The sequence below is a fragment of the Nannospalax galili genome, unplaced genomic scaffold (genome assembly GCF_000622305.1).
Source record: "Nannospalax galili isolate Female #2095 unplaced genomic scaffold, S.galili_v1.0 scaffold7, whole genome shotgun sequence".
In the NCBI taxonomy this organism is placed as follows: domain Eukaryota; kingdom Metazoa; phylum Chordata; class Mammalia; order Rodentia; family Spalacidae; genus Nannospalax; species Nannospalax galili.
Window position 1 is genome coordinate 1,147,410 of NW_008359081.1, and position 24,212 is coordinate 1,171,621.

At 42.1% G+C, this 24,212-nt stretch overlaps 1 protein-coding gene across 3 annotated transcripts in view; it reads right to left on the reverse strand.

The window, feature by feature from the left end:
- Window positions 1-636: 636 nt before the first annotated feature.
- The window catches only part of Pcyt1b (phosphate cytidylyltransferase 1, choline, beta), a 103,095-nt gene continuing 79,519 nt past the window's right edge, over window positions 637-24,212 (reverse strand). For 2 of the 3 annotated variants that reach the window (XM_008822722.2, XM_008822723.3), the window contains 3 exons: window positions 22,604-22,746; window positions 19,409-19,597; window positions 637-4,814 (listed from right to left, as the gene is read on the reverse strand). In XM_008822722.2, the coding sequence (XP_008820944.1) occupies window positions 4,602-4,814; window positions 19,409-19,597; window positions 22,604-22,746 (545 nt within the window). In that variant the 3' untranslated portion in view covers window positions 637-4,601. The remainder of the gene's footprint in view (window positions 4,815-19,408; window positions 19,598-22,603; window positions 22,747-24,212) is intronic. The other variant, XM_008822721.1, reaches the window with a different exon arrangement.

Sequence of the window (24,212 nt, forward strand, 5' to 3'; positions counted from 1 at the left end):
GGTAGCAGCAAATCCACCTCTGTCTGGCACAGAGTGGGCTTGGGATCCTTGCAACTTCACTGATGCTCTATTTAACAGGTGGTTGGGAAATATTTTAAAAGGAGAAAAGGCACAGTTTGGATTTGTCATTACACTAAGCTCATACTCGCTGGCATTCCTGTGCAAACAGAATTTGTTGGTCCACAATCAAAATAAACATGTTAGTGATTTCAACAACCATGACGGATACCAAAGCTTTCTTTGAATTCTTTTTTTAAAAGATTTATTTGGGGGCTGGAGAGATGGTTCCGATTCAGTGGTTAAGGCTGCTCTTGCAGAGGACCCAGATTTGGTTCCCAGCACCCACATGGTAGGTAACAACCATTGGTAACTCTCAGTCCAGGGAATCTGGCACCCTGTTCTGGCCTCTGAGGGCATTTGCATGCATGGGTACACTTACATGCTTGCAAAACATTCATACACATAAAAATTAAATTTTTAAAAAATTAGATTTATTTTTATTTTTTTTATTTATATGTGTGTGTCTGAGAAAGCATGCTACTTGTGTATGGGTAACCCAAGGAGGCTGGAAGAGGGTCTCAGATCCCCTGGAGCTGGAGTTACAGGCAGTTGTGAGCTGGGAACCAAACTCCAGTCCTCTGGAAGAGCAGTGAGCACTGTTAACCACTGAGTCATCTCTCCAGCCCCTCAACAATTCCTTCTAACAGCTTAATATACTGGTGTAATTTTTCTAGTGTTATAATTATTGTTACTGTAGGAATGGAGCTTCCTATATGAAAACTGCTCTTCCTGTAACATTTTGTGAGGTGAGTCTGTTCCTAACTATCTTGTAAGTGATAGTTAAGCCTATCACAAGATAGTTATCACTACCAACTTCAAGACTTGGCCTCATTCAACAGATAGTAGGGTGAGATCCTTCCAGCTGGGGTCACAGCTGGGCAGCCAGCCACTATCCCAGGGCAGCTACTACAATGCATGTATTTATCCACATTGAACTACACCTCCCAGACAGGAACACAAACCAACACAGAAGAACACACAGCAAGCAAGCAAAAGAGCAACTCTGCATCCCTTTATTTATAAAGGAATCGGGAATACTGTGGTTCATTTGGGAGGTGGGGGCCTGGGGGTGGGGCGTAGGAGTTGCTGTGAGTGGTGGTGGGGTGATTCCAGTGGTTCACATTAATCAGCACCAGAGCAAATGCTTGGGCATAAGGTCATTCTTTAATCCAGACGCATTGTCTTATATATATATAGCAGAGTATGTATGCTGTTCTTATGGCTTTGTCCCCAGACACACTACTGCAGTGACACTAAAAAACTAGAGAAGTTGAGAATGCCTGATAAGCTATTTCTTCTTTTCCTTTCCTTTTCTTTTTTCAAAACTAGATGGTTAGGACTAGTGCTGAGGGGATGCCTGAGAAACAGGCTCATCTCTGCTAGATGTAGCTGAGCCAGTCACCATCACATGTCTTCCTCTGGGGCATGACTGGATAGTAAAGTTCTGAAGATGGAGAGAGAATAAGCTGTGTTCTTCCTGTAGCCACTCTCCCCACTCCAGAGTAATCACACTATCCAGTAGCCTAAGTTGTAGAGCAGCTGTGTCTCTTGCACCAAGAGCAAGAAGGAAACCGCACTACATCTGTCATGGGGCTGGTTTGCCTTTGCCTCAGGAATGTCCTGGCACAGAGGTGTTTTCTTGCCAGAAATGGGCCATTCAATGTGACTATCACATTACAACTCCACCCCTGTTGTTTATACAAAGAGGGTCTGCATTTGGTTTCAGGGAGGATATGGGTGTTGCTAACAGGAGGAAGAAGCACCTGTTGCTGCATGGGTATCTGCTGTGTCTAATGGAACCCTTCCTCTTTTACCTGTTAGGGGCCAAGTGAAGCCTGGAAAGGAAGTAGAAAATACATACCCTCCCACACCCACCAACTTCCAGTCTCATTTTCTCCCTCTGCATAACCTACCCCATTCACATCCTAATTTTCTTCCTTTCTAGAGCAAAAAGAGCCTCTTTCCTTGCTCTCTGACATTTCTGCTTACCTCTCCAAGCTTGTAGCCTACCTTAAGTTCTTAGTTCATCCTTAACTTGTTCTTGGCCATTACAGCTGACTGGATGGCCCAAACAAAGTGCAGCCCCCGTTCCTCCTGGGTGTGGGAGAGGTGGGGTAGAGTTAAGAGCTGGGAACGACTGAGAGATGGCCAAGAAGTATAAAGGTTGAAAAGCAGAATCCTCCCCATTCCTTCTTAAAAGACTTGCAGCTTTAGGAAGGCGAGGAGGTGCTGTTGGAGGTTGAGGAGATTAAAAACCCACTTTATGGGTTGTTTGGGCCCATACCTTGACTATTTCAGGCGTTGGTCATTTCCCATCATTGGCAGCTACGGTGGTGGTACTCTGATGAGTCATGCATATCACACCTGTCAATACAGTGTGTAGGGCCTGCACAGTTCCAGTCAGCCTGATACATCAACTCCATTATTTGCCCCAGAGCAAGACTCAGGTAAAAGTGGATCTATCTACCCACCCTGGGTCATGTAGTCGTAGCATTACAAGGATTCCTCAAGAGAATGTCCCCCATAAAATGAGATCCTCAAATAGTTTGAGAGGACTTTCTTTTATCTTCCGTTCTCTCCAGGAGCCTCTTTTCTCCTCTTCTCTTGTTCTCTTCCCCTGCTTGGTTGATCTCCTTGTCCTTTCACTGCCGGAAGTATCAGTCAGCTGAAATGGGTGCATAGTGGAAGGCTGAGGTCAAACTGGCACAATGGAAGTATGGAAGCCCTTGCCTCTCTCTGGAGAACAATGCTCTCGGAGGGCCTTAACTGCAAAAACAGCTTACTTTCTCATAGGGCACATTCCCACCAACTCCCTGTCCTGCACGAGCACTTTACAGAGTTCTGGAGAAAGTACCAGGATCAAGGAGGTTCCAAGATAGCTTAGCATAAAAGTTTTGCTTTCCAACAATCACCACTGGTCTCCAGGTGAGTAGGGAGGTAGTTCAACCCCAACACAAAGGGGAAAGACATGCCACCTTTCTTCACTGGTTGCTCTTAGAAGGCTTGTTCCCAAGGCCTCTGAAAAGGGACGCTTCTGTCATCAGAGATGCTGAGCTCTGCCCACAGGCTGCAGGTTAAGACCTTTATTCAGTCAAGCCCCAGTTCTGACTTTACCACAATATCCAGGAAATTCTATTTCTACCCAAGATGTTGGCTCTAAGCCTTGGCTGTGTCTGCTCAGGCTCTGCATATGATTAGGGAGCAGTGACTTCAGACATCTCTGCAGCAATCTGAGAGTCTTCAACCCATTCAGAGAAGCTAGGGCCAGAAATGACTTCAGTACTACCTAGATCATATGAAGGGATGAGCCTCTAGTTCTTTGCAAGACTCTTGGGAACTTCCCTTTACCCCAAACAACAATTTTCTGAGACAAAACATTTCTACAGGAATCTGATGGGAGCTTTTGACAAATTGCCCAAGTCACGAGGGGACCAGAGGGTTCTTTAGATCAAGGATTTTAGCAGGGTATCAGGGAAGAGAGCAGGACAGGAGTATATATAGTAAAATGCCACCACCGTAAATTCATATTGCATATGGTGTACACCCTGGGGTGGTATATTTGGAACATACATAGAACAGATACGTGCAGGTAGCACCCCCTATCGGTATACTAAGTGTTTGGTACATCAAACTGTTACTTAGGTCTATGAAACTGGTGAACTGGTTAGAAATGGAGAGAGCCATTCCATAACAGCATCCTTTAAGAAGAAGGTCCAAGAGACAATTTTCATCTTCCATACATGGAGCCAAGCAAATCAGCTCCTGGTTGGTTTGTTTATTTCTTTTTACACAGGTTATGTTTCCTTGTTGTAATTCCCATCAATTCAGGTAGTTTCTGGAAAACAATGAAGTCACACCAATGATGAGAAAGTACAGCCAGAAGCATGTCAGGCCTTAAGTGGAGTTCACCGTGACACAACTGTTCTTTGAATGAGAAGTTAAGGTTCACACTAGATCACTTTTTCTATCTGGCCAAAGCAAAGTTGTCTCTGAGTCACAGTCCTGTAGCAGGCAAGAGTTGATGCATTGCATCGTCAAGTCTTAGTGGCTAAACTGAGAAGGCTGGGATTTGTCTTTAACTTGCCTATTTGGAAAGCACTTGACCACCTTGGTTGGAAGGGAGTTCATTCTGGGAGAGCTTGGGTGATAGGAGGCAACGTGCAAGGCCCTCAAAGGACCTGAAATAGTAGGGTGAGGCAGCAGCCGCTTCCACGGGTGGCTTATTGGATGTGGATGGCTGTACGGACTAAAGCAGAAGTCACCCCATTCCATGGGGATGCTCTGCACCTTTTCTCAGCAGGTTAAAGTGGGGTGATTCTATGATGCTAAGAAGGTTTGTGGTTTTCCAGCTGGAAACCTCCATGCTGAGCTCAGGCCAGGCTGTGTGGAGAAGGAAAGGGAGATGACCCCTTCCCATGGCAGAACTCTGGTCTCCCTGCTGAGCTGCAGCTCCCACGACTATTCCCCTTCAAACACCACCCAGGCGTCCCCGGGACCCCCTCCCCATCCTGTGTGGTGTGGCTCTTGCTGCCCAGCCACCTTTACTTCTCATCCTCATCCCCCTCACTCATGCTGCTGATGGAGGCTGAGGCTGCTTTGGGTGAGGACGGTGGAGAGGTTTTGTTTGGGAGCCATGAGAAGGTGGGAGATGGGGAACGGGATGGGGACCGGCTCCGGGTCGGGCTGCTCACAGGGCTCTGCTTCGGGGATAAGGCCTGTAGCATCCTGCTACTCCTCTCCTGGAACATCTGCTTCTAGACAGAAAATTGAGAGAAGACTTATGTTAACATAGTAATTTTCAGGTGCAGCTAAAGAGAAAGAGCCAGATGGAGACCCACTCTGCCAAAACACCTGTGCCTACAAACACGTGAACTTGTATGACATTCCATGTTGTTGAAGGCTATGTATTAGGGGGATTGAACGAAACTTTTGGTCAGTGAGAAGCCCATACCTAAGATTACAAGATGATCCACTGATTCTTAGGACCCTTTTCTTCTCTTTATTTCGTTTTTAAATATTTTATTATTTTTATTTTATGTGTATGAGTGTATTACCTGCATTATGTAAGTGCACCTGTGTCGTGCAATGCTTGCAGTGGTCAGAAGGGGGCGTCAGAGCCTCTGGAACTGGAGTTACAGATGGTTGTTAGCTGCCATGTGAGTGCTGGGAATCAAACCTGGGTCCTTTGCAAGAGTAGCCAGTGCTCTTAACCACTGAGCCATCTAACCGATAGTCCTGGCCTTCTCTTTTCTTCCATCTGTGCACTTTAACTGAACATGTATTACTTGCCAGAGAAACTAGCAATATCTTAAGTACTGGAGGGGTGTGATAAAGCAAAAATAACTCTCCTCGTGGACATGAGGAAGAACCACACAATAAGCAAACTATGTGGTAGAGTAGATGGAGCTATGATCTTTGAGAAAAATAATATGAAGAAGATACCAGGCCAGGCATGGTGGCTCACACCTGTAGTCCCAGAACTTGAGAGGCCTAGGCAGGAGGAGTGTGAATTTGGAGCAAACCTAGGCTATGTGAGAGTCTGTTTTAAAGAAAACCCAAGATACCAAATGGGAGCACAGGGTTGCAATAGTATAATGGTTTGCTCATGGAAGGTCTCACTGAGAAAAATGCTACTTGGGCAAAGACCTGAAAGAGATGAGGGAGGGACCCATTAGTGGAAATCAGTGGGAAGCTGATTCCAGGCAGACAACCCCAAGAAGACAGAAAGCTATTTGTCAGGAAGAACAAGCTGACCATGGGACTGGAGTGGGGGTCTGCTGGATGGGGAGTGCAATGAGAGAGAAATTAGGCAGAAATAACCAAAGAAGCAGTAGATGGATGTGTCACCCAAGGTTTTGGCAAGCCATTGTGGAACTCTTCCCTGAGGAGAACCACACAGGCATGTTTAAGGGAAGGAGCGAGGCTCTCATGGTAGCAGTGAAGAGAGCCAGTGGGGGCGGGGAGTGGACAGCATTGAGGGAAATCAAGGGTCTTCTCTGAGGAGAAGAGAAACTATTGGAGGGAATAACAAAGGCAAAGGAGCAAGACAACTTGCTCCACACACCCCCCCAAGGACCTCTCTGGCTACTTTGATGGAAACAAAGTACAGCAAAGAGAGTACAGGAAAAGGGACCAGTAAGGAGCCCATCACAATAAGAATCCAAGATCATGCTAGCACCTGGCCCAAGGTGATGACTATGATGATGATGATGATGATGATTATGATGATGATAAGAAAGGCATACATCACCAATATAGTCTCTCCCACATTTAAAAAATTTATTATTTTTAGTTTATGTATATTATTTTTAGTTTATGTATATGAGTGTATTGCCTGCATGTATGTAAGAGCACCTGTCATACAAAGCCTGTGGTAGTCATAAGAGGGTGTCAAATACCCTGGAATTGGAGCTATGGACAGTTGTTAGCCACCATGTGGGTGATAGGAACTGAACCCAGAACCTCTGCAAAAACAGCCAGTACTCTTAACCTCTGAGCCATCTCTCCTGCCCTCTCCCACATTTTTATTAAGTCCTAATAAACCCTGCCTATTCATGTGCATTTCCTTGAGTTCTGACAAGTGGACATAGTTGTGTGACAACCACCACACAGCCATAGGAAAGTTCATCAGCCCCTAAATTCTCTCATGACTCTTTGTAGTCACCTTTTATCCCTGCCTATGACCACAGATCTGATTTCTGTTCCTTTGGTTATATATTTTCAAAAATGTTATCAAAATGAAACCCTTCAGTATATGGACAGTACTCACTGACAGATGGGATGTGGTACATAGGAAGAAAAGAAGTCAAGTGACTCTAGTTTCCGGCCTGTGAAACTGGAACGTGACAATGCCATTTGCTGGGGTGGGGAAGACTGTGGGGTGGGAGGAGGTATTGGTGGTAAAAAATCAGTTTTGTTTTTGCTGTTGTTCTTTTGAGATTGGTCTCATGTAGCACAGGCTGGCCTTAAACTTACCTACTTTGCAACTGAGGCTGGTCTTAGACTTCTGATCCTCCTGTCTCTGCCTCCCAAGTGCTGAGATTAAGTGCTGAGATTACAGGTGTGCATCACCACACTGTGCTCTAAAGTAACTTTTCCAATCTTCAAGACTTCAGGTGACTGTTGTACAGTGTCTTCAGAACCAATCTTCACAGACACGGTCTGTCAGCCTTCTGAGAAGTCCAGTCCTGACCTTACACTACTGCCTGCCACATGTTGGGTGCTGCCAGTCTAACTGACCTCCTGTCCTTTGCCTGCTGCTCAGCCTTCCCCAACCTCCCACTGTTATGCCACCTACCTACTGAGTGCTTAACATGTACCCCCTGGAGTCTCCTGATTGCTCATAACTAAGCTTCAGCCCCCAGCAGCCCAGTTCAAAGTAGCTCTGAGAGCCCATTTTCCTATAGGTTGAGTATCCCTTATTCAATGCCTAGAACCAGAGGTATTTTGAATTGTAGATTATTTGCAATTTGGGGATAGTTACATGATGTATAATGAGATATCTTGGGGATGGGACTCAAGTTTAAATATGTTTCATAAATACCTCATACAGCCTAAAGGTGATTTGGAACAGTAATTTTTGTTTGTCTGCTTTTTGAGACAAGGTCTCACTATGTAGTCCTGACTGGCCTGGAACTCACAATGTAGACCAGGCTGACCTTGAACTCACAGAGATCCACCTGCCTTTGCCTCCTGAATGCTGGGATTAAAGAGGTGCACCATCACACTTGGCTGAGATGGCTCAATAGACAAAGTGTTTGCTGGGCAGGCATGAGGTACTGAATTTGAATCCCTAGCACACACGTAAAAAGTCAGACACAGCAGCACAACTATTACTGTCTTTGCCTTGGGGACGTAGAAACAGGAGGTTCCCTAGGGCTTGTTAGCCAGAAAGTCTCACTGATCAGTGAGCTCTTCAGTGAGAGACCCTGTCTCAAAAAAACAAGGTGGAGGTTGACTGTGGACACCCAGTGTTGGCTTCTGGACTCAACGTACATGCACACGCACGCGCGCACACACACACACACACACACACACACACAAACAACTACATATATATACAAAATAAAATAAATACAATTATAAAAAAGAACCCTGGGGCCTGGCATGGTGGCACATGCCTTTAATCCCACCATTTGGGAGGCAGAGGCAGGCCTGTCTGATCTACATAGGTAGTTCCACACCAGCTGGGGCTACAAGGAGAGTCTCTCAGAAAACCAAGGTGGCAGGGGCTGGAGAGATGGCTCAGTAGTTAAGAGCACTGACTGTTCTTACAGAAGATCTGGGTTCAAATTCCAGCACCCACATGGCAATTAACAACCATCTGTAACTTCAGTTCCAGGGGATCCAACACCCTCTTTTGACCTCTGCAGGCATTGCATAACTCAGGTGCACTTACACACATGTAGGCAATACATTCATACACATAAAATAATTAATTAAAAAATTTTAAAAAGAACCCTGGGAAGATTTTAATATGGGAGGAATATGATTAGACTTATGTTTAAATATATCTTTGGCTATGACTGTAAAAGCATAGAAAAAAAGACTGATTATTGACCACCTAAAATTTTAAGACTGTTGTACCTCAAAAAAGATTACAAAATAAAATAAAAAGCAAGCAAAGCAAGGGTAGTGGTGCATGCCTTTAACCCCAGTACTCAGGAGGCAGAGGTAGGTGAATCTCTATAAGATCAAGCCAACATGGTGTACACAGTGAGTTCCAGACCACTTGGAGCTATAGGGAGACCCTGTCTCAAAAAATACAAATTTAAACTAAAATTTAAAATAGGAGGCTGGAGAGATGGCTCAGTGGTTAAGAGCACTGGCTGCTCCTCCAAAGGACCAGGGTTTGGTTCCCAGCACCCACGTGGTGGCTCACAACCATCCTTAATTCCAGTTCTGGGGATCCAGTGCCATCTTCTGGTTTTCATGGGTTTGCTTGCATGTGGTACACTTACATACATGCAGGCAAAAGACACATCACATAAAAATAAATAAGTCCTCTCATCCACCCTGCCAGCCTTGGACCCAGGCGGGCTCCAATTCCTTCACCTCAGATCCCTGCACTAGCTTCCTAACCCAGACTAGCTAAACACACTACCATAGATCCCTAAGTCCCTTGGCAGGTGGTCCCCACATCGCCATCTTCCTTGGCTTTGGATCAGGCAGCTAGACCTGCTCAGCCAGGACTCTGGTAAGTCAGATCCTGCCCACTGTATCTCTACTCCATTACTCTCCCCCACTCCCACCCTGTCCCCCACCAGCCTTGGACCCTGTGGACTCCAATTCCTTCACCTCAGATCTCCGGACTAGCTTCCTAACCCAGACTAGCTAAACACCCTCCCATAGATCCCTAAGTCTCTTGGTAGGCAGTTCCCCACCACCATCTTCCCTGGCTTTGGATCAGGCAGACAGACCTGCTCAGCCAGGACTCTGGTAAGTCAGACCACACATACTGCATCTCTACTACATTCCTCTCACCCACCCTCACCCTGTCTCCTGCCAGCCTTGAATCCAGAGCAGCTCCAATCCCTTCACCTCAGATACCTGGACTAGCTTTCTAACCCAGACTAGCTATACTCCCTAGCATAGACTCCACTGGCTCCTGATCTGTTTGGCACAGACTAGTCCTCCTACTAACCTGACAAGCCTACCTACTACCCTGTCCCACCATCCACCCAGACCAGTCTACTGCCCTACAAGAACTTGAAACACCCACCAATTTATCTTCCATACCTGAACAAAAAGTAACTAAGCTACATAAACAATATTAACAGAACCAAAACTAAACAAAAGCAGAATCGACATTCCTGTTGGATACATAACCAACAAAAACCATCCATATGCCCAAATGGCAATGCAAAAAACAAATGATATGAAAAACCAAGATAATATGTCACTAGCATAACCCATAATCCCTATAGAAGTGCACAGCAATGAGAACCACCCTGAAGAACTCAGGACACAGAATTTAAAAGAACAATCCTAAACATGATCAAAGAACTTCAAGAAAACACAGCTCAAAAAGGAAAGGCATAAACTTATGACGGACGTCCAATAATATACAAATATGCAGCTTAATGAAATATCAAAAACAATTCATAGCTTGAAAAGTGAATTCACAAAAGAAATAGAAATAGTGAGGAAAACCCAAATGGAAATGAACATGAGATTGAAAAACTCAATAAACCAATTAGAAACAAGCAGAATGAATGAAATGGAAAACATAATATCAACTATTGGAGGCTTATTGCTGCTGGATGCGGGAGAGTATGGCTTACATATAATCACTAGATATGCTGACTAGACTCCAGTGGATGAATTTATACTGAGGGACATTTGGCAAATGCCTGAATGGATAGGACTTAACATGTATGAGAGAATGCATGAGATCCAGTGGGGTCATGGGGGAGGCATGGCTGGAGGAGGGGGGGTCTAAATTTGATTAAGAACTGTTGTATGAAATTATAAAAGCTCGACAAAATATTTTTTTAAAAATAAAAAAGCAGATAAAAATATGGGAAATATTTTGCAATATTTAACTACAGAACCTGGGGCTTCAGTTCAATGGGAGAATACCTGCTTACCAGGCACAAGGTCCAGACTTCCATTCCCACCATCATAATAAATAAATAACTTGAAGTTATAAATTCTGATATATAAACATAAGTGAAAAAATGGAAAGATAAAATCAAAAAGGCATATGCCAGACATGACTCACATCTCAGCACTGGGGAAACTGAGGCAGGATGATTGCTGCAAGTTCAACACCAGCCTGGAATACAGAGTGAGACCTTGGCTCAAAAGAGATGTATCTTTGCTCTGGAAATTGTTATTGAATATGTTAAGGCTGTAATGAAATGCTTCTTCTAATCATGTGGCTATTAAATAAATTATTAAAAAGTAATTTTCAATTTACTGCAAAAAATCAAAAAGAAAGGGGGGAGAAAAGGGAGAAGAAGAAAAATAATGAAGTAGAGGGCAAAGAAGAGCATGAGAAAAGAAAAAGTCATATGGCATGTAGAAGTGATTCACAAATTTGTAAGTGAGCTAAAAAATATTCAGCCTCACTAGTTATCAAATATTAGAATGAGACACTTTTTATCAGTACCACACAAAACCAGCCATGGCAGAGACACTTTTTAATATATTAGATTGCTAGGGTTTACTTTTAAAAATGTTTATTTTAAAATTATATGTGTGAGTTTTGTGTACTCATTATGATGTAAGTGCACAACATGTGTGCAATGCCCACAGAAGCCAGAAGAGGGCATAAAATCCCTTGGAACTGGAATTTTGGATGGTTGTTAGCCATCATATTTGTACTGAGAACCAAACCCAGATCCTCTGCAAGAACAACAGTGGCTCTTAACCACTGAGCCATCTCTCCAGCTCCACTAAAACTTTCTAAATTTGTAATGATTAGTTGGATAAGGCTACAGGAAAAGGGCCACACTCACACTACTACTGGGAGGAAGATACCAAACAGAATCAAGAAAAAAGTCTGTATGACTTTTGGCTGTAGGAGAAAAAGCTATTTTTTCCCCTGAGGAATTAAGATGTAGGTAAATATTTATTATGAGTATGGATATTGTAATGTAATAACAGACAAAACTGAAAACTTCCTAAGTAGGTTAGAGAAATATTATACAACTCCAAGAAGATATACTAAGCAGCTAATAAGAATGAGTTTCTGGTTCCTAAAGCATATTTAATACTAAGAAAAATGCTCACAAGTAATTGCAAAGTCAAAATGATTTTAGGATTGTATGGTCTGCATGATTTCAATGTTATGGAAGAAATGTGTGTCGATGGAGAAAAAGATTTGGGGAAACAGGACTGAAAGTGAATTTTTTTAGTCTCCTTTGAGTCTTTGTGTGTGTGTGTGTGTGTGTGTGGTACTGGAATTGAACCCAGAGCTTCTACATATAAGGCAAGTGCTAATTTATATTCCAAGCTTTCTTTTTACCTTTTTTTTTGAGACAGGGTCTCACTAAGGTGCCCAGGGTGGTCTTGAACTTGTGATCCTCCTGCTTTTTCCTCTCCAGTAGCTAGGATTATAAGACTGTACCACCAGGCCTATTTAGTCATTAGTTTCTCACAGTTACATAATGAAGACACTTGGCCTTTCATATGTGCTACTTCCATGTCTATGGGTTCAACTAACTGCAGATCAAAATCTGCATTTATGTTGAACACATACAGACTTTTTTCTTGCAATTAGTCCCTAAACAATATAGTGTAATGCCTATATACATAGCACTTATATTGCATTAGGTATCATAAGTCATCAAGATGACTTGAAGTAGGCAGGAGAATGTATATACTTTTTGTGCAAACACTATCCCGTTTTATCTAAAGGGCTTGAGCATCCAAAGATTGGATACCTGATAGAAGCCCTGGACCAATCCCCAGCAGAGGGGGATAACTGTATATTGCTTTTTCCCTCATAAAACATATGATGACAAAAAGAAAGAAACTCAAGTAACCTGGAAAGGGAGGTCAGGCAGAAGGGTGGGCTTTGCAATAACAGCAAACATTAAGACCTAAGGCACATCATTAATTTCCCCAGGAAATCACCCCCCATCCCAAGCTCTAATCCATCACTTTTTAGAGTTTCAAATTTCCTCTGGAAAATATAACAGAGATACCTTGCTGATCATTGAGATCTTTCCCAGATTGAAAATTTCACCTGTCTACAAATACGCCAATTATTTACTTTCCATTCAGAGTACTGATAATTCTTCCAAAAGACCTCCATGAAATCAAACAGAAAAAAATAGTGTAGCACAACAGCATTACTCTAGATTAAGCCCATTTATGAGACAAAATCAAATGCCAAAAGGATTGGGTGGCCTATTATTAACAGCAATATTAAAATAATCCTTGAACTTCTAGCAGGCACTTTAAAATATGTGTTTTTATTACTGTAATCTTTAAGTATATTTTTAGTGGCAGCCATTAGCCCTCCTGCTGTTAATGGATTGTCAGCATTTCCATTAGAAGCCCACTCTCTAAGAAATCTACATCTTGTCTACTCTAGTTTGAATCAAGCTCATAACTGAGAATATTCTGCCAAAGGGATGAAAGAATTTGAATCCTTAATGATAAACAATGGTGTCATACTTCATAAAATGTGTTCTCCGTGCAAAAGCACCCAGGCCTGGATTTGTAGGTTCTCTGATCTGTTTCTGGTGTACTTTCAAGGGTGGTTCCCCTGCAAAAGAGCTGAATTAAATCTGGTCAGGAGACAGTTTGTAATGAGCTTCCCAGGAAGAAAAGCACTTTAGAAATATAACAAATAATGAAGACCATGGCATGACATTTTCAAAGAGAAAAGGTATTTAAATTCAATCTTTTACTGTATTAAGAGGTTTCCATTTATAAAGTTTTCCCCCAAGATATAATCCCATTTATAGTCCTGTCCATATGAAAGTGATTTTCTATTTCCCTCCTACAAAGTTTTCCCTTTTAAGAAGTACTTAACATCTAGTCAGACAAATGCCTTTAAAGATTTCCGTGTTTCAGATACATCCGAGGATATCAATTAAAATGAAGTGTTCCTGAGTGGTGGGATTAAAGACCTACACTGCCATGCCTGGCTTCGTTGTTTTTTTTTTTAATGTAATCTCCAATACCAGATGGTACATATCTATTTGATTGGCATGAAATCTATTTGACTGCTCTGGAGTAAGAGAATAAACTTCTGTTTTAAATAAGCCTGGTCTAAGTTGAAAAAAAAACTTACATTGAACTTAAGATCTTTCTTTTCTCTCTTGGTATTCAAGGAAAGGGCCCACGTTTGGTAAAATAAAATAGACTCATTTCATTTTAACCAGGAAAGAATTCTGTTTTCTGAGTCAGTGAAGGAATACAGTGACAGATCATTCAAGATGATAGTCTCTTAAACCAGCATATGTGGCTGAGGTGCTAATATTTAAATAGAATGTGTCTGCTCTGTGAATTCAGATACTTCAAACAAAATTTTTCTCTGAGACCATCCAGTCCCCAAAGCAAATCCTGCATGCTGGGTCAACATTCCTTTACCTGGGGTCCTTGATCCTTAATACTGTCATTTTGGAGACAAATAGCATCATCGCCAACATGGGAACCAAGCTTCCAAATTAAGCTCATTTAAAGCTCTTGTCTTGAGACAACCTGTCTTTCAGTGACAATACTCACAAGGAAAGGTAATACTGAGATTGTCTCAGAAGGTGCTATTGTTTGGATCTGGACTGCCCCCCCCCAGATGCCCATGTATTAAAAGGCTTGGCTTTTTCCCATAGCACTATTGGGAGGATGGTAGAAACTTTTGAAAGCAAGTTTTCTCATCACTGGGGGTGGACCCTCAAAGGAATTGTGGGACCCTGCCTCTTTCTCTTTGCCCTGGCTTCCTTAGGTGCCATGAGGTGAGTCACTTCCTCCCACATACTTCCACCATAGTGTACTGCCTCACCACAAGCACAAGCAGCAGGACCAAAAACTATAGACTAAAGTTCTCCTTCACTTCCAAGAAAGCTTTACTTACTATATGCAGCCTAAGAATGCACTATACACAGTGCAAGTGTCAAAGATAACTGAACTACTAGCATCTTTGAAAATGGAGATTAAAAATTTTGTATAGTTTGAAATTAAACCATTCAAAGTTCATATATCAAGTTAAAACTCACCTCAGTAGTATACATGAAATAAACTTTTCCTCTTTTTAAGTTGTGTTGGGTATTTTGTTACAGTAATGTAGAGTTTATTAACACAGAAGGCTTCTCTTCGCCATTCTGTATTTATAGACTATCTTCTGAGCATGACTTAAGACAATTGAGAAAAATCAGTAAGGGGTAGCAATATGAGTGGAAAAATAACAATTTGGACTCTGATAATTCACCAATCAGACGGAATAAGTGGGAACAGAAAAATCTATTATAGCAGTGAAGAAATACATAGGTTGCTTGTTTCAAATTCTTAAAAGCTATTGTGGCAGACAGCCTCCAAGATGGCTCCCAAGATGGCTCCTAAGATGGCTCCTAAGGGCCCCACTGCTGCTATTTACATCTTTGTGTAGTATCCTCCTGTGCTGGATAGCTTTAGTGTCAACTTGACACACCTGGGTTGAGGGCGCCTCAATTCGGGAATTGCCTCCATTGAACTGACCTGTGGCCATGTCTGTGGGGCATTTTCTTGATTATTGAGTGATGTGAGAGGACCCAGCCCACTGTGGGTGGTGCCACCCCTGGGCAGGTGGGCCTGTGTTGCATAAGAAAGCAGGCTGAGCAGGGGCCAGGGGAGCAAGCCAGTAAGCAGCATTCCTCCATGGCCTGTGCTCCAGCTCCTGCCTCCAGGTTCCTGCCCTAAGTTCCTACCTTGGGCTCCCTGATGAACTGTGACCCGGAATATGTAAGATAAATAAACCCTTTCCTCCCCAAGTTGGTAGTGGTCAGAGTGTTTTGTCACAGCAGTGGAGAAACAAAGTAGGACACCTCCCAAAATAGATAAGGAGTAGATTCAAATGTTCTCTGGAGCCATTTCAGCAGCATAAATATGTAAGTCAGGTTGGGAAAGGTAGAAGATTCGTGGAAAATGATATGGCTATGGAGAACTAGTGAGATCAGACTCTCCTATAAGAAAGATAAATTGTTGAGGCTGGAGAGATGGCTTAGTGGTTAAGAGTACTGACTACTCTTGCAGAGGACCCAGGTTCGATTCCCAGCACCCGCATAGTGGCTAACAACAGTCTGTAACTCTAGTTACAGGGGAATCCAGTTCCCTCTTCTGACCTCTGTGGGCATTGCACAGCACGAATGCACTTACATACATGCAGGTAATACACTCATACATATAAGTTTTTTAAATTAAATAAAATAAAAAAAGAAAGATAAAGAAATTGTTGAGCCAAGTAAAATGAGTCAATCTATTTTTGTTGTGATTCTGTTTTGAGACAGGGTCTCACTCTGTAGCCCAGACTGGCCCAGACCTCACTATGTATCCCAGGCTGGCTTTGAATTCATAGTAAACATCCACCTATTGGATTTGATTTACCAAACACTAAACTGTAATCAACCCTTGTACCCAACATAGAAGCAACACAAGGCTAATGAGATACCTGTGCATATGGAGAATTTAGGCCTCACTGTATCCTTTGCAGATGCTGGGGGGTCTGTAAATAGGTCTTCCTCATAATCCATTCATTCACATACACAGGGCAGAAACATTTATGGAATACCCACTCATTTATGGATATGCACTCTACATTACAGACTAAGCTGCATACCAATCCTGCTGTATCAGATTTTGGACCTTAAATCTTCTGATTTTTGTGCCTTTCTGAGTTTGGGCTATTTGTATCAGTACTGTACTTGCAAGTAATGCAGATCCTCTATTTTAAGAAATGAGTTCCAGTCCCAAATCCACAAATAAAGAATTATTATAATAATAGCATATTCATGAAAAGCAAATTACTTATCTCGGCGTTTAACATCCTTGTAACTATTCCTGTACTTTTAATGTCAACAGAAAAAAAGTAATGTCTAAGTCTGGCTGATACAGTAAATTAATGTTAATAACAGTTTTGACACTAATAGCACGTTTTAAAAAGAAAAACCTCCAGTCTCTAAGCTGGGTTTCATTTCTTAAAAATCACCTCAGCTTGCTGTCACCTGACTCCCCAAGAACAATTCCAGCTACTATTTCGTCTTCACTGGGAGCCTGAAATGACGGGGGCTTTATAAAGTTTCTATGAAATTATATCCTCTCCCTGACTTCACTCACCCTAGGGGGAGAAAACATCCACCCCTTGAGTTACAATCCAAGGGCTTCGCAGCAGAGACACATTTCTGAAGCACTGTAAGCAAAAAGAGTTCTATATGACTTCATTAAAAACCACTCACTGTGTCTCCAGAGCCAGAAAACTAGTTGTGAAAATACAAAGTACTAAGGCACACACTAGATCAAATGGGCGAGTTCAGAATTTATGTTCTGGAGATCAGAGAACAGGGTGTACACTTTGTCTGCCTTTGTGTTCTTCCACAGGGCCATGCATACACAAGAACATTAATGAATGTGCCATGAATTAAATCAACAGGCCTTGGTAAAATGAAAAAGAAAAAGAGGAAAGGAGCCCAGTGCTTGGTTTTTATACCTTTTTTTTTTTCCTTTTTGAGACAGGGTCTCCATGTAGCACCAGCTGGCCTGGAACTCACTATGTAGACCAGGCTGGCCTTGAACTCACAGAGACCCACCTGCCTATGCCTCCCAAGTGCTGGGATTAAAGGTGTGTGCCACCATGCCCGGCTTGGTTTTTATACTCTTGCCAACCCTCTCTGCAAGTTCTTAAGGGCTCAAGTAGCCCTAGCATGCTTTCCATCCTTCTCAAACTTAATCTACAGATAGGACACTGTTGACCTATACCACCTACTTCTGTAACAAATTAGAGGCCATCAGGCTTCAAACATCTCTTCTAACTTTCTGAACATTGTTCTTTTTCTATTCTAGTTGTATGTTTTACCTTCAGGTAATCCTATAATGAATGAACTCAAATGTGCAAAGGCAGCAGTGACAACCCATCAATAAAATAATTAAGTCCAAGTAGCTTTTGTTAGAGACTGCTCATATCATAATAGGAAATCTTGGCTACTCAAGATCAGGAAAATCAAATGCAATAATTTTTTGTTTTTAAAAAAAGAATGTTAGCATGGGGCTAGAGAGACAGCTCAGTAGTTAAGAATGCTTGCTGCATAATCATGACCCAAGTTTGATTCCAGTACCTGCATAACAAGCCAGCTGCCTTGTGGACAGCTGTAATCCCAGGTGTAAGGGGTGTAGGGGTACAGTCAGGAGGATCGCTGTGGCTTTCTGGTTTCTAGCTTACCCAAGAAAACAGGAGCCCCAGATTCAGGGAGAGACCCTGACTCAAAGGAATAGGCAGACAGTGACAGAGGAGGACACCCGACACCTTCTGTCCTCTGCATACACACAGACATGTGCAATCTCCCCTACATACATATATACATCAATAAAATAATTTTAAAAGTAAAGTTAACTTTAAAGATACTTGTGTCACCGAACTCTCATCAGCTCTGCTAACAGTATTGATTATTTACTTAGGGAGGACATGAAAAAGAAATACTGATGGACAAGGTGGATTCTAGAATATTCTTTTCCCTTTCTTTAGTTACCATTCACAGTTGTCTATAGACTTTAGACAAGGGGAAAAAAATCTACACTTTTTCTCTCAGATAATGGCCTCAGCCCCTTAAGACCTTTGAGACCTATACCAACTCTTACATGCCAAGGAAAAAAAATTGGAAAAGCAAGATATGAAGGCACAGCTGCAAGGCAAAATCCTGCTGCTCTTCTTTCTCTCCAGTGATAGAGAAGGGTTCCTGATGACGAAATGTGGTGGAAGCCCCTGCATTTCTTCTGCATTCTTCTTCTAATGTGGATACTGTCCTCTAATCTTAATATCCATTACCTACTCAATTAGAGCAGACAGATGTGATTACCCCCAGGAGACCTCCAAGATTAGGATTGTTGACATATAGAATGAGAGCACAGGGAGGGTCATTAGACCCTCATCCAAGATCCTAGCCACTCCCTCCAGCACCTCCCTGCCAGCTGTAATTCCACCCCAACTTCCTGTGGTCTTGGGAGGTGCTAGAGTATATCAAATGTGGAAGGCTAACTGAAGGGGGAATTCCATCTATGTAGCTATAGGGAAGTTGTCATCCATTCTGAGGTGGGACTTTTCCTGATTTACTTGTTTGGGGTTATGCATGCATCTGTAAGTAACCCTTCACTCATGCTCCTGTATGTGAGCCTAATCATTGTTTCACTAAGCTAGACATGAGTAGAATCATGACTTTGGTGTATCGTTGGTGCCCTATCTAGGGTGAGTAGATGTTTGTTCATATCTCTGCAGGAAAAATTAAGGCATTACCTCCCCCAAACACAAATGCCTATAGTTGATCTAAGAGCACACTGGCCTTGATTTCCAACATGGACTCCAGGCTGTCCTGACCCATTTTACCCTAATCCTAAGCTTTGCATCACCTCTAAATGGAAGACTGAGATGAGCTATGAAACCAGTTTCTGTGATAATAAGCATTCAGTGGCAAGTAAATGGCTTCCAGTTTTCAACAAGGAGCAGAAACAGAGCAGGCCTTACCGTATTGGGTAGTATGCTGAGGGATAAACAACAACTGAATAACGATATGGACTTAAAGTCACGTGGGATGATCCCAAGCAGAGGCCACATAGTAGACTGAGATAAGGAACATCCTTGAGTGGCTCCATGTAAAGGAGGATAAACTGAAGACCCCTATCATCGCAATGCCAATGTAACGCCATTACATACCCATGCACCATCCGGTCCAAACAGTTCCAGGAAGTTGCCAATGAATTCCCTTGACTTCTCTTCCCACTTTTGAATTAGGTCATGACTCTTTTCTTCTACTCTATTAACAAATTCCTTTGATCTTTCCTCCACGTTCTTGACCTTTTCTTTCATCTTGTCCACCTGGTTCTGGAACCGATACTTCTTCTCCTGGTTAAAATTTACATGAGAAAGAAATTGATTGATCCAAGGGGATATCAGAGACATCACTTATTCACAAATAATGGTTATATTTTATGTCAGCTTTGCCTTGCTTCTAGCCTAGAGTCAGGATGTCACCATGTCCAGAGGGCTATATTGACAGGAGGGGACATTTCTTGTACACTAATCTCTTTGAATACATAAAGGGAAGGACAAGTGGTTGTACTATGTTCAGTCTGTTAAATGTCTACAAGTTGAACTCATATGAGAAAACAATAAAAAATACAGAACTTCTCTTTATTGAGCAAATATCTCCACTCAATTCTTCTGGACTTGGACAAAAGGATGCATCATGTAAAGAATGGCCGCTCAGAGGCACCCTGAAAATTCTGTCTTACTGGGACAGTGTTAAAACCAATATTGTTTATGTTAGCTGGGCCACTGACTAGGCTTAGAACCCATGCTTCATGCTAAAATTTTCATTGCAATATTTTCCATTAAGTTAGTTAAACTGCACTGATTTCCTTGGACATAAAGAAAGCTTTTGTTTTGATTGTCTCTCTGGATTTTGTTCTTAAAAACTTTACACAACGATGCTATCTACCCATGGTTCTGGATGCCATTTTGTGTTGGGCAAGTCACTAGTCACTCTAAACCTCAGATTCCTCATTTATAAAATAGGGATGATAATCATCTCTTCCTCACATGGTTGCTGTGATAATCAGGTAAAGTCATACATGAAAATGTCTGGCTCAAAGCCTGGCATTTGCCCCACATAGGTTGGCTGTGTTGTTGGTATGGACTGGCATAGATACTTATCCACATTACCTCATGAACATGCTATCAAAATGATGAAAATAATTTTACACAAAATGTCTTCCTTTGTGAAATCATGACAGATTCTCTCTAAAAGGGATAGGATGTACTATTCTTCTTTACCATGTGGAACTCAAGTTCATTTTGTACTTCAGAATTTTGTGAAACACCTTGAATATGGTAAAACTTGGTCAGAATTCCCTGATTTAGACCTTTCAAAATGCTGTTGCAACCTCAGGGTGGGGTATGAGCTGTGTGCACTGCCACTCTGATATATGTACACACATATGTGCTACAGGAAGGCACTGTGTCTTCTGCTATTTACTGTGTGGTCTGAGGTGAGTTGTTAAACCTTTCTGAGCCTGTTTACTCACCTATGTGTTGGATAGTGTTATTACACCCACCCTTGTAGGCTTACCACAAGCATTAAATGAGATAATGCAAGTAAAAGACTTAGATGGTCATCTGACAAGTGTTAACTCTCATCTTTACATTGCGGTCTTCCACGGTTCGTTCTGCACTGGAAATGGCTGTTATGTTTACCGCTCAGTGACAGCACACAACAGTAGAGTGAGCACAGGGCTGGGAGTCTTGAGATTCAGAGGGTGGCACCACCTCCACCTCTCCCTCACCGTTCCTTGGCCAGGTCCATTCTCTGGGCCCTGTTTTCCTTAATCAAAGTCGAGGGACATGGACTGGATGACTAGCCCCATCAGGTCCCTGACACTTCCAAGTTTCTGTGATTCATTTACACGCCCATCCAACACATTCAATTTCCTCTCTGAGTTGCGGCCAGGTTTGTTGTCACAAAAAGGCAGTGAGCACATCCCCACTGTCCTCACGGTTCCCTGAGCTAAGTGGCTTATCTAAAGACCGTTTAAAGAGTGAGCAATAACTTTTGGAAATGGCTTGCTATGCTTGGATGGTTGACTGAATTCAATTTAAAAGAACAGACAGTTTAATTTATTGAAATAACCAGGGCTTTATTCTCTATAAGATACCAAATCATCACGTTGACTGAATTCTTCTCAGTCACTTGTTTGGGTACCACTCGAACCCGACATTTTCCATTTTGTTGCTAGACTTGTAAGAAACTAGAGAGGTCTGAATTCCAACACTCCCTGCTTCATGAGGAGAGTCAATAATCACTCCCTTATAGCTAATGAGCCCCTCCTACTTTGAAGGTACCAATGATCAGTTGTGTAAGATGCTAGATAATTAGGGCTGCCCACAACTATAAATGCTGAATTTTGCAGACAAATCACCCTCTGAAAATATAGTATCTATTTGGGGGCAAGAAAAGACGCTGGAATTCCTGACGCTTAGAGAGCATCTGTTTGAATCAAAGTTGTGGGATCCTTGGAAGCCTGGTAACCCTGGTTGTCCAGACTCACTAACATCACTTCTAGCCATCCGGCTAACCTCTTTGCCTTGTAACAGCTTGTTTTGCTTGTTTTAAAGATTGTTTTAACAGTACTCTATTATTAAACTAACAGCAGCTCTGTGGGAACAATAAGGTAGAAATACAAAAGGAAGCCAAGACTTCGGGCTTTATTTAAGCAGCTGTAATTTCTCTGGACAATAAAAAAAACCCAGCTGTTAAGGTTTCTAATGAGCATCTGTAAGGCCTTAATAAAATGAAAATTGTAAAACGTTAAAACAAGAAAGCATGTTCTCTGGGCTTAGCATCTCACTGCCTCCACCTTCCTTCCTTTCCTTTGAGAAGAAGACAACACTTACCTTTCCCAAGGGGCAGATGTCCCAGAAAGCCTTTGCCACATCTGAAAACTAAAGGAGGAGTTTGGGGGGAGAGGTGGGAAGTGAGGAAGCTCCATTATAACACGTGAAACTTGCTACCTATGATCCTTGGTTGATTTACATCTCTACCTCTTTGGACACTGGTTTTCTTATCTGTAAATGGGGGCAAAATGACATTATAGAGCCAGATGTGCTGGTATATGCCCATAATCCCATCAACTCAGGAGTCTGAAGTGGGAGGGTCATAAGTTTGAGGCCAGTCTGATCAATATAGGGAGATTCTATCTTAAAAACAAAAAATACACCCTTGGGTTTTTATGTGGATTAAACAAGACAATAAATGCAAAGCATTAACAACACCACATGGCACACAGTAAGCCCTCAGTAAACAGCAGTCGTGTATGTGGTGGGCCCTCAGAGGACATGAGGTGGCACACTTACATTTATAAAGCTGACATTCAGTTCCTTGGCTGTGTACCCTCTCTGCAGGTTGCGTCGGGCATAAACATCATAGTCACGGACAATTCTGGTAATGATGTCTGATGTTGAGATGCCTTCTGTTCTCTGTGTTGGAACAAACATGCCTGTTCAAGTAAAAACAAAAAGATAAAACTAAGATTACCTCAGTCAGCCCATTTCCTTTAGTGACCCTTCTTTGTACAACAGAATTGGAGCTTTTGGGTAGGCCAGGTAGGCTTTCTTATCTGGCCCCAGCTGACTCTTCCCCTTCCATAACGCTGTGTGTTCATCATCCCAGCCCTGGCCCCAGGAGGCACCACACACTCACGAAGCTGCTGACATTTACTCATGCTCAGTTCTTCTTTTCTACCCTAGATACCCATTTCCTGCCCCTATCAGCTACAGAGTTCCTCCTTCTCCTCATGGTCCAGATTCAAGGTTATGCCTCTGTGAAGTCTTTCATGACCCAGCCAAGAGAATCCACATTTTAGACATAAGGATATCCTTGGCCAACAACAACAACAACAAAAAATATTGATACCCATCTCTGTAGAGAAATGAACATTTTGAATGCAAATTAGTCCTTGTTTGTCTTTGTGTCTCCAGGGCCCAGATGTGTGTCTATGGAAGGTGCTCAGTAAATGAAAATTGAATTAGTAAGTGAATAAATATTAACAACTGAGTCAATGAATTACAGATTACAGCAACTCTTCTTCCCATGGAATTCTGCGTCACATTTTCCCCGCAGGAAAAGGAGAGGAAAAATACTATTTTTGTTATCTCTGATCCAAGGACATATGAGTAGGGTGCTAGATGCTTTTATCTCCCTAAAAACAGTCTATTCTGCATGTAGTTTTAAAGGTCCTTTTATCTGGAATACATGAGAAAGAATAAAAATAAACAAGCACAGGAATGCCAAGTTCTAATAGCTCTATTAGACTCCCTTAAAGTCTTCAAAGACATATTTGAGTGTACCAGCCAATAAAAGCTACAAAGAAGTCATAAACATCAACACAGTAAGAACTGGATTCATGCTCAAAATGCTGCTGTCAACTGAAATCATGTGTTGGCAACAGATCTTTCTACCTGATATTATTCCAAACACTTAGAGACATTGTGTATCACCAGCATGATAAAGCCTAGGGACTAAGGCACTGGGGTCTCAGTTTTCAGCAGGTCACTTAAACTTCTGAAGGTAATCTACTTAACCTTAGTTCCCCTCAACTGTGAAACAGAGTAGTTAGACAAAGTGTCCTGGGACTCATTTGGGTCATTTCCTAATCCCTAACTTCCCATATCCAATTGACATCCAATCACCAACCTATTCTTCAAATGTTTCCCTAATTCAACCATTTTTCTCCATTCTCTGTCTTCAACAAATCCAATGCCATCTTATTCAAAAATTACATCAAGAACCTCATAACTAGTCTCTAATGATGTCATTTTGTGTGTGTGTGTGTGTGTGTGTATCTGTATTAATCTGTGTCTGTGTGTGATGCTAGAAATCCAATGGTCCAATCAAGCCCTCGAGTATCCTAAGAAACTATAGTACCACTGGGTTACATCACCACCCTAGTGATATGATTTTTTT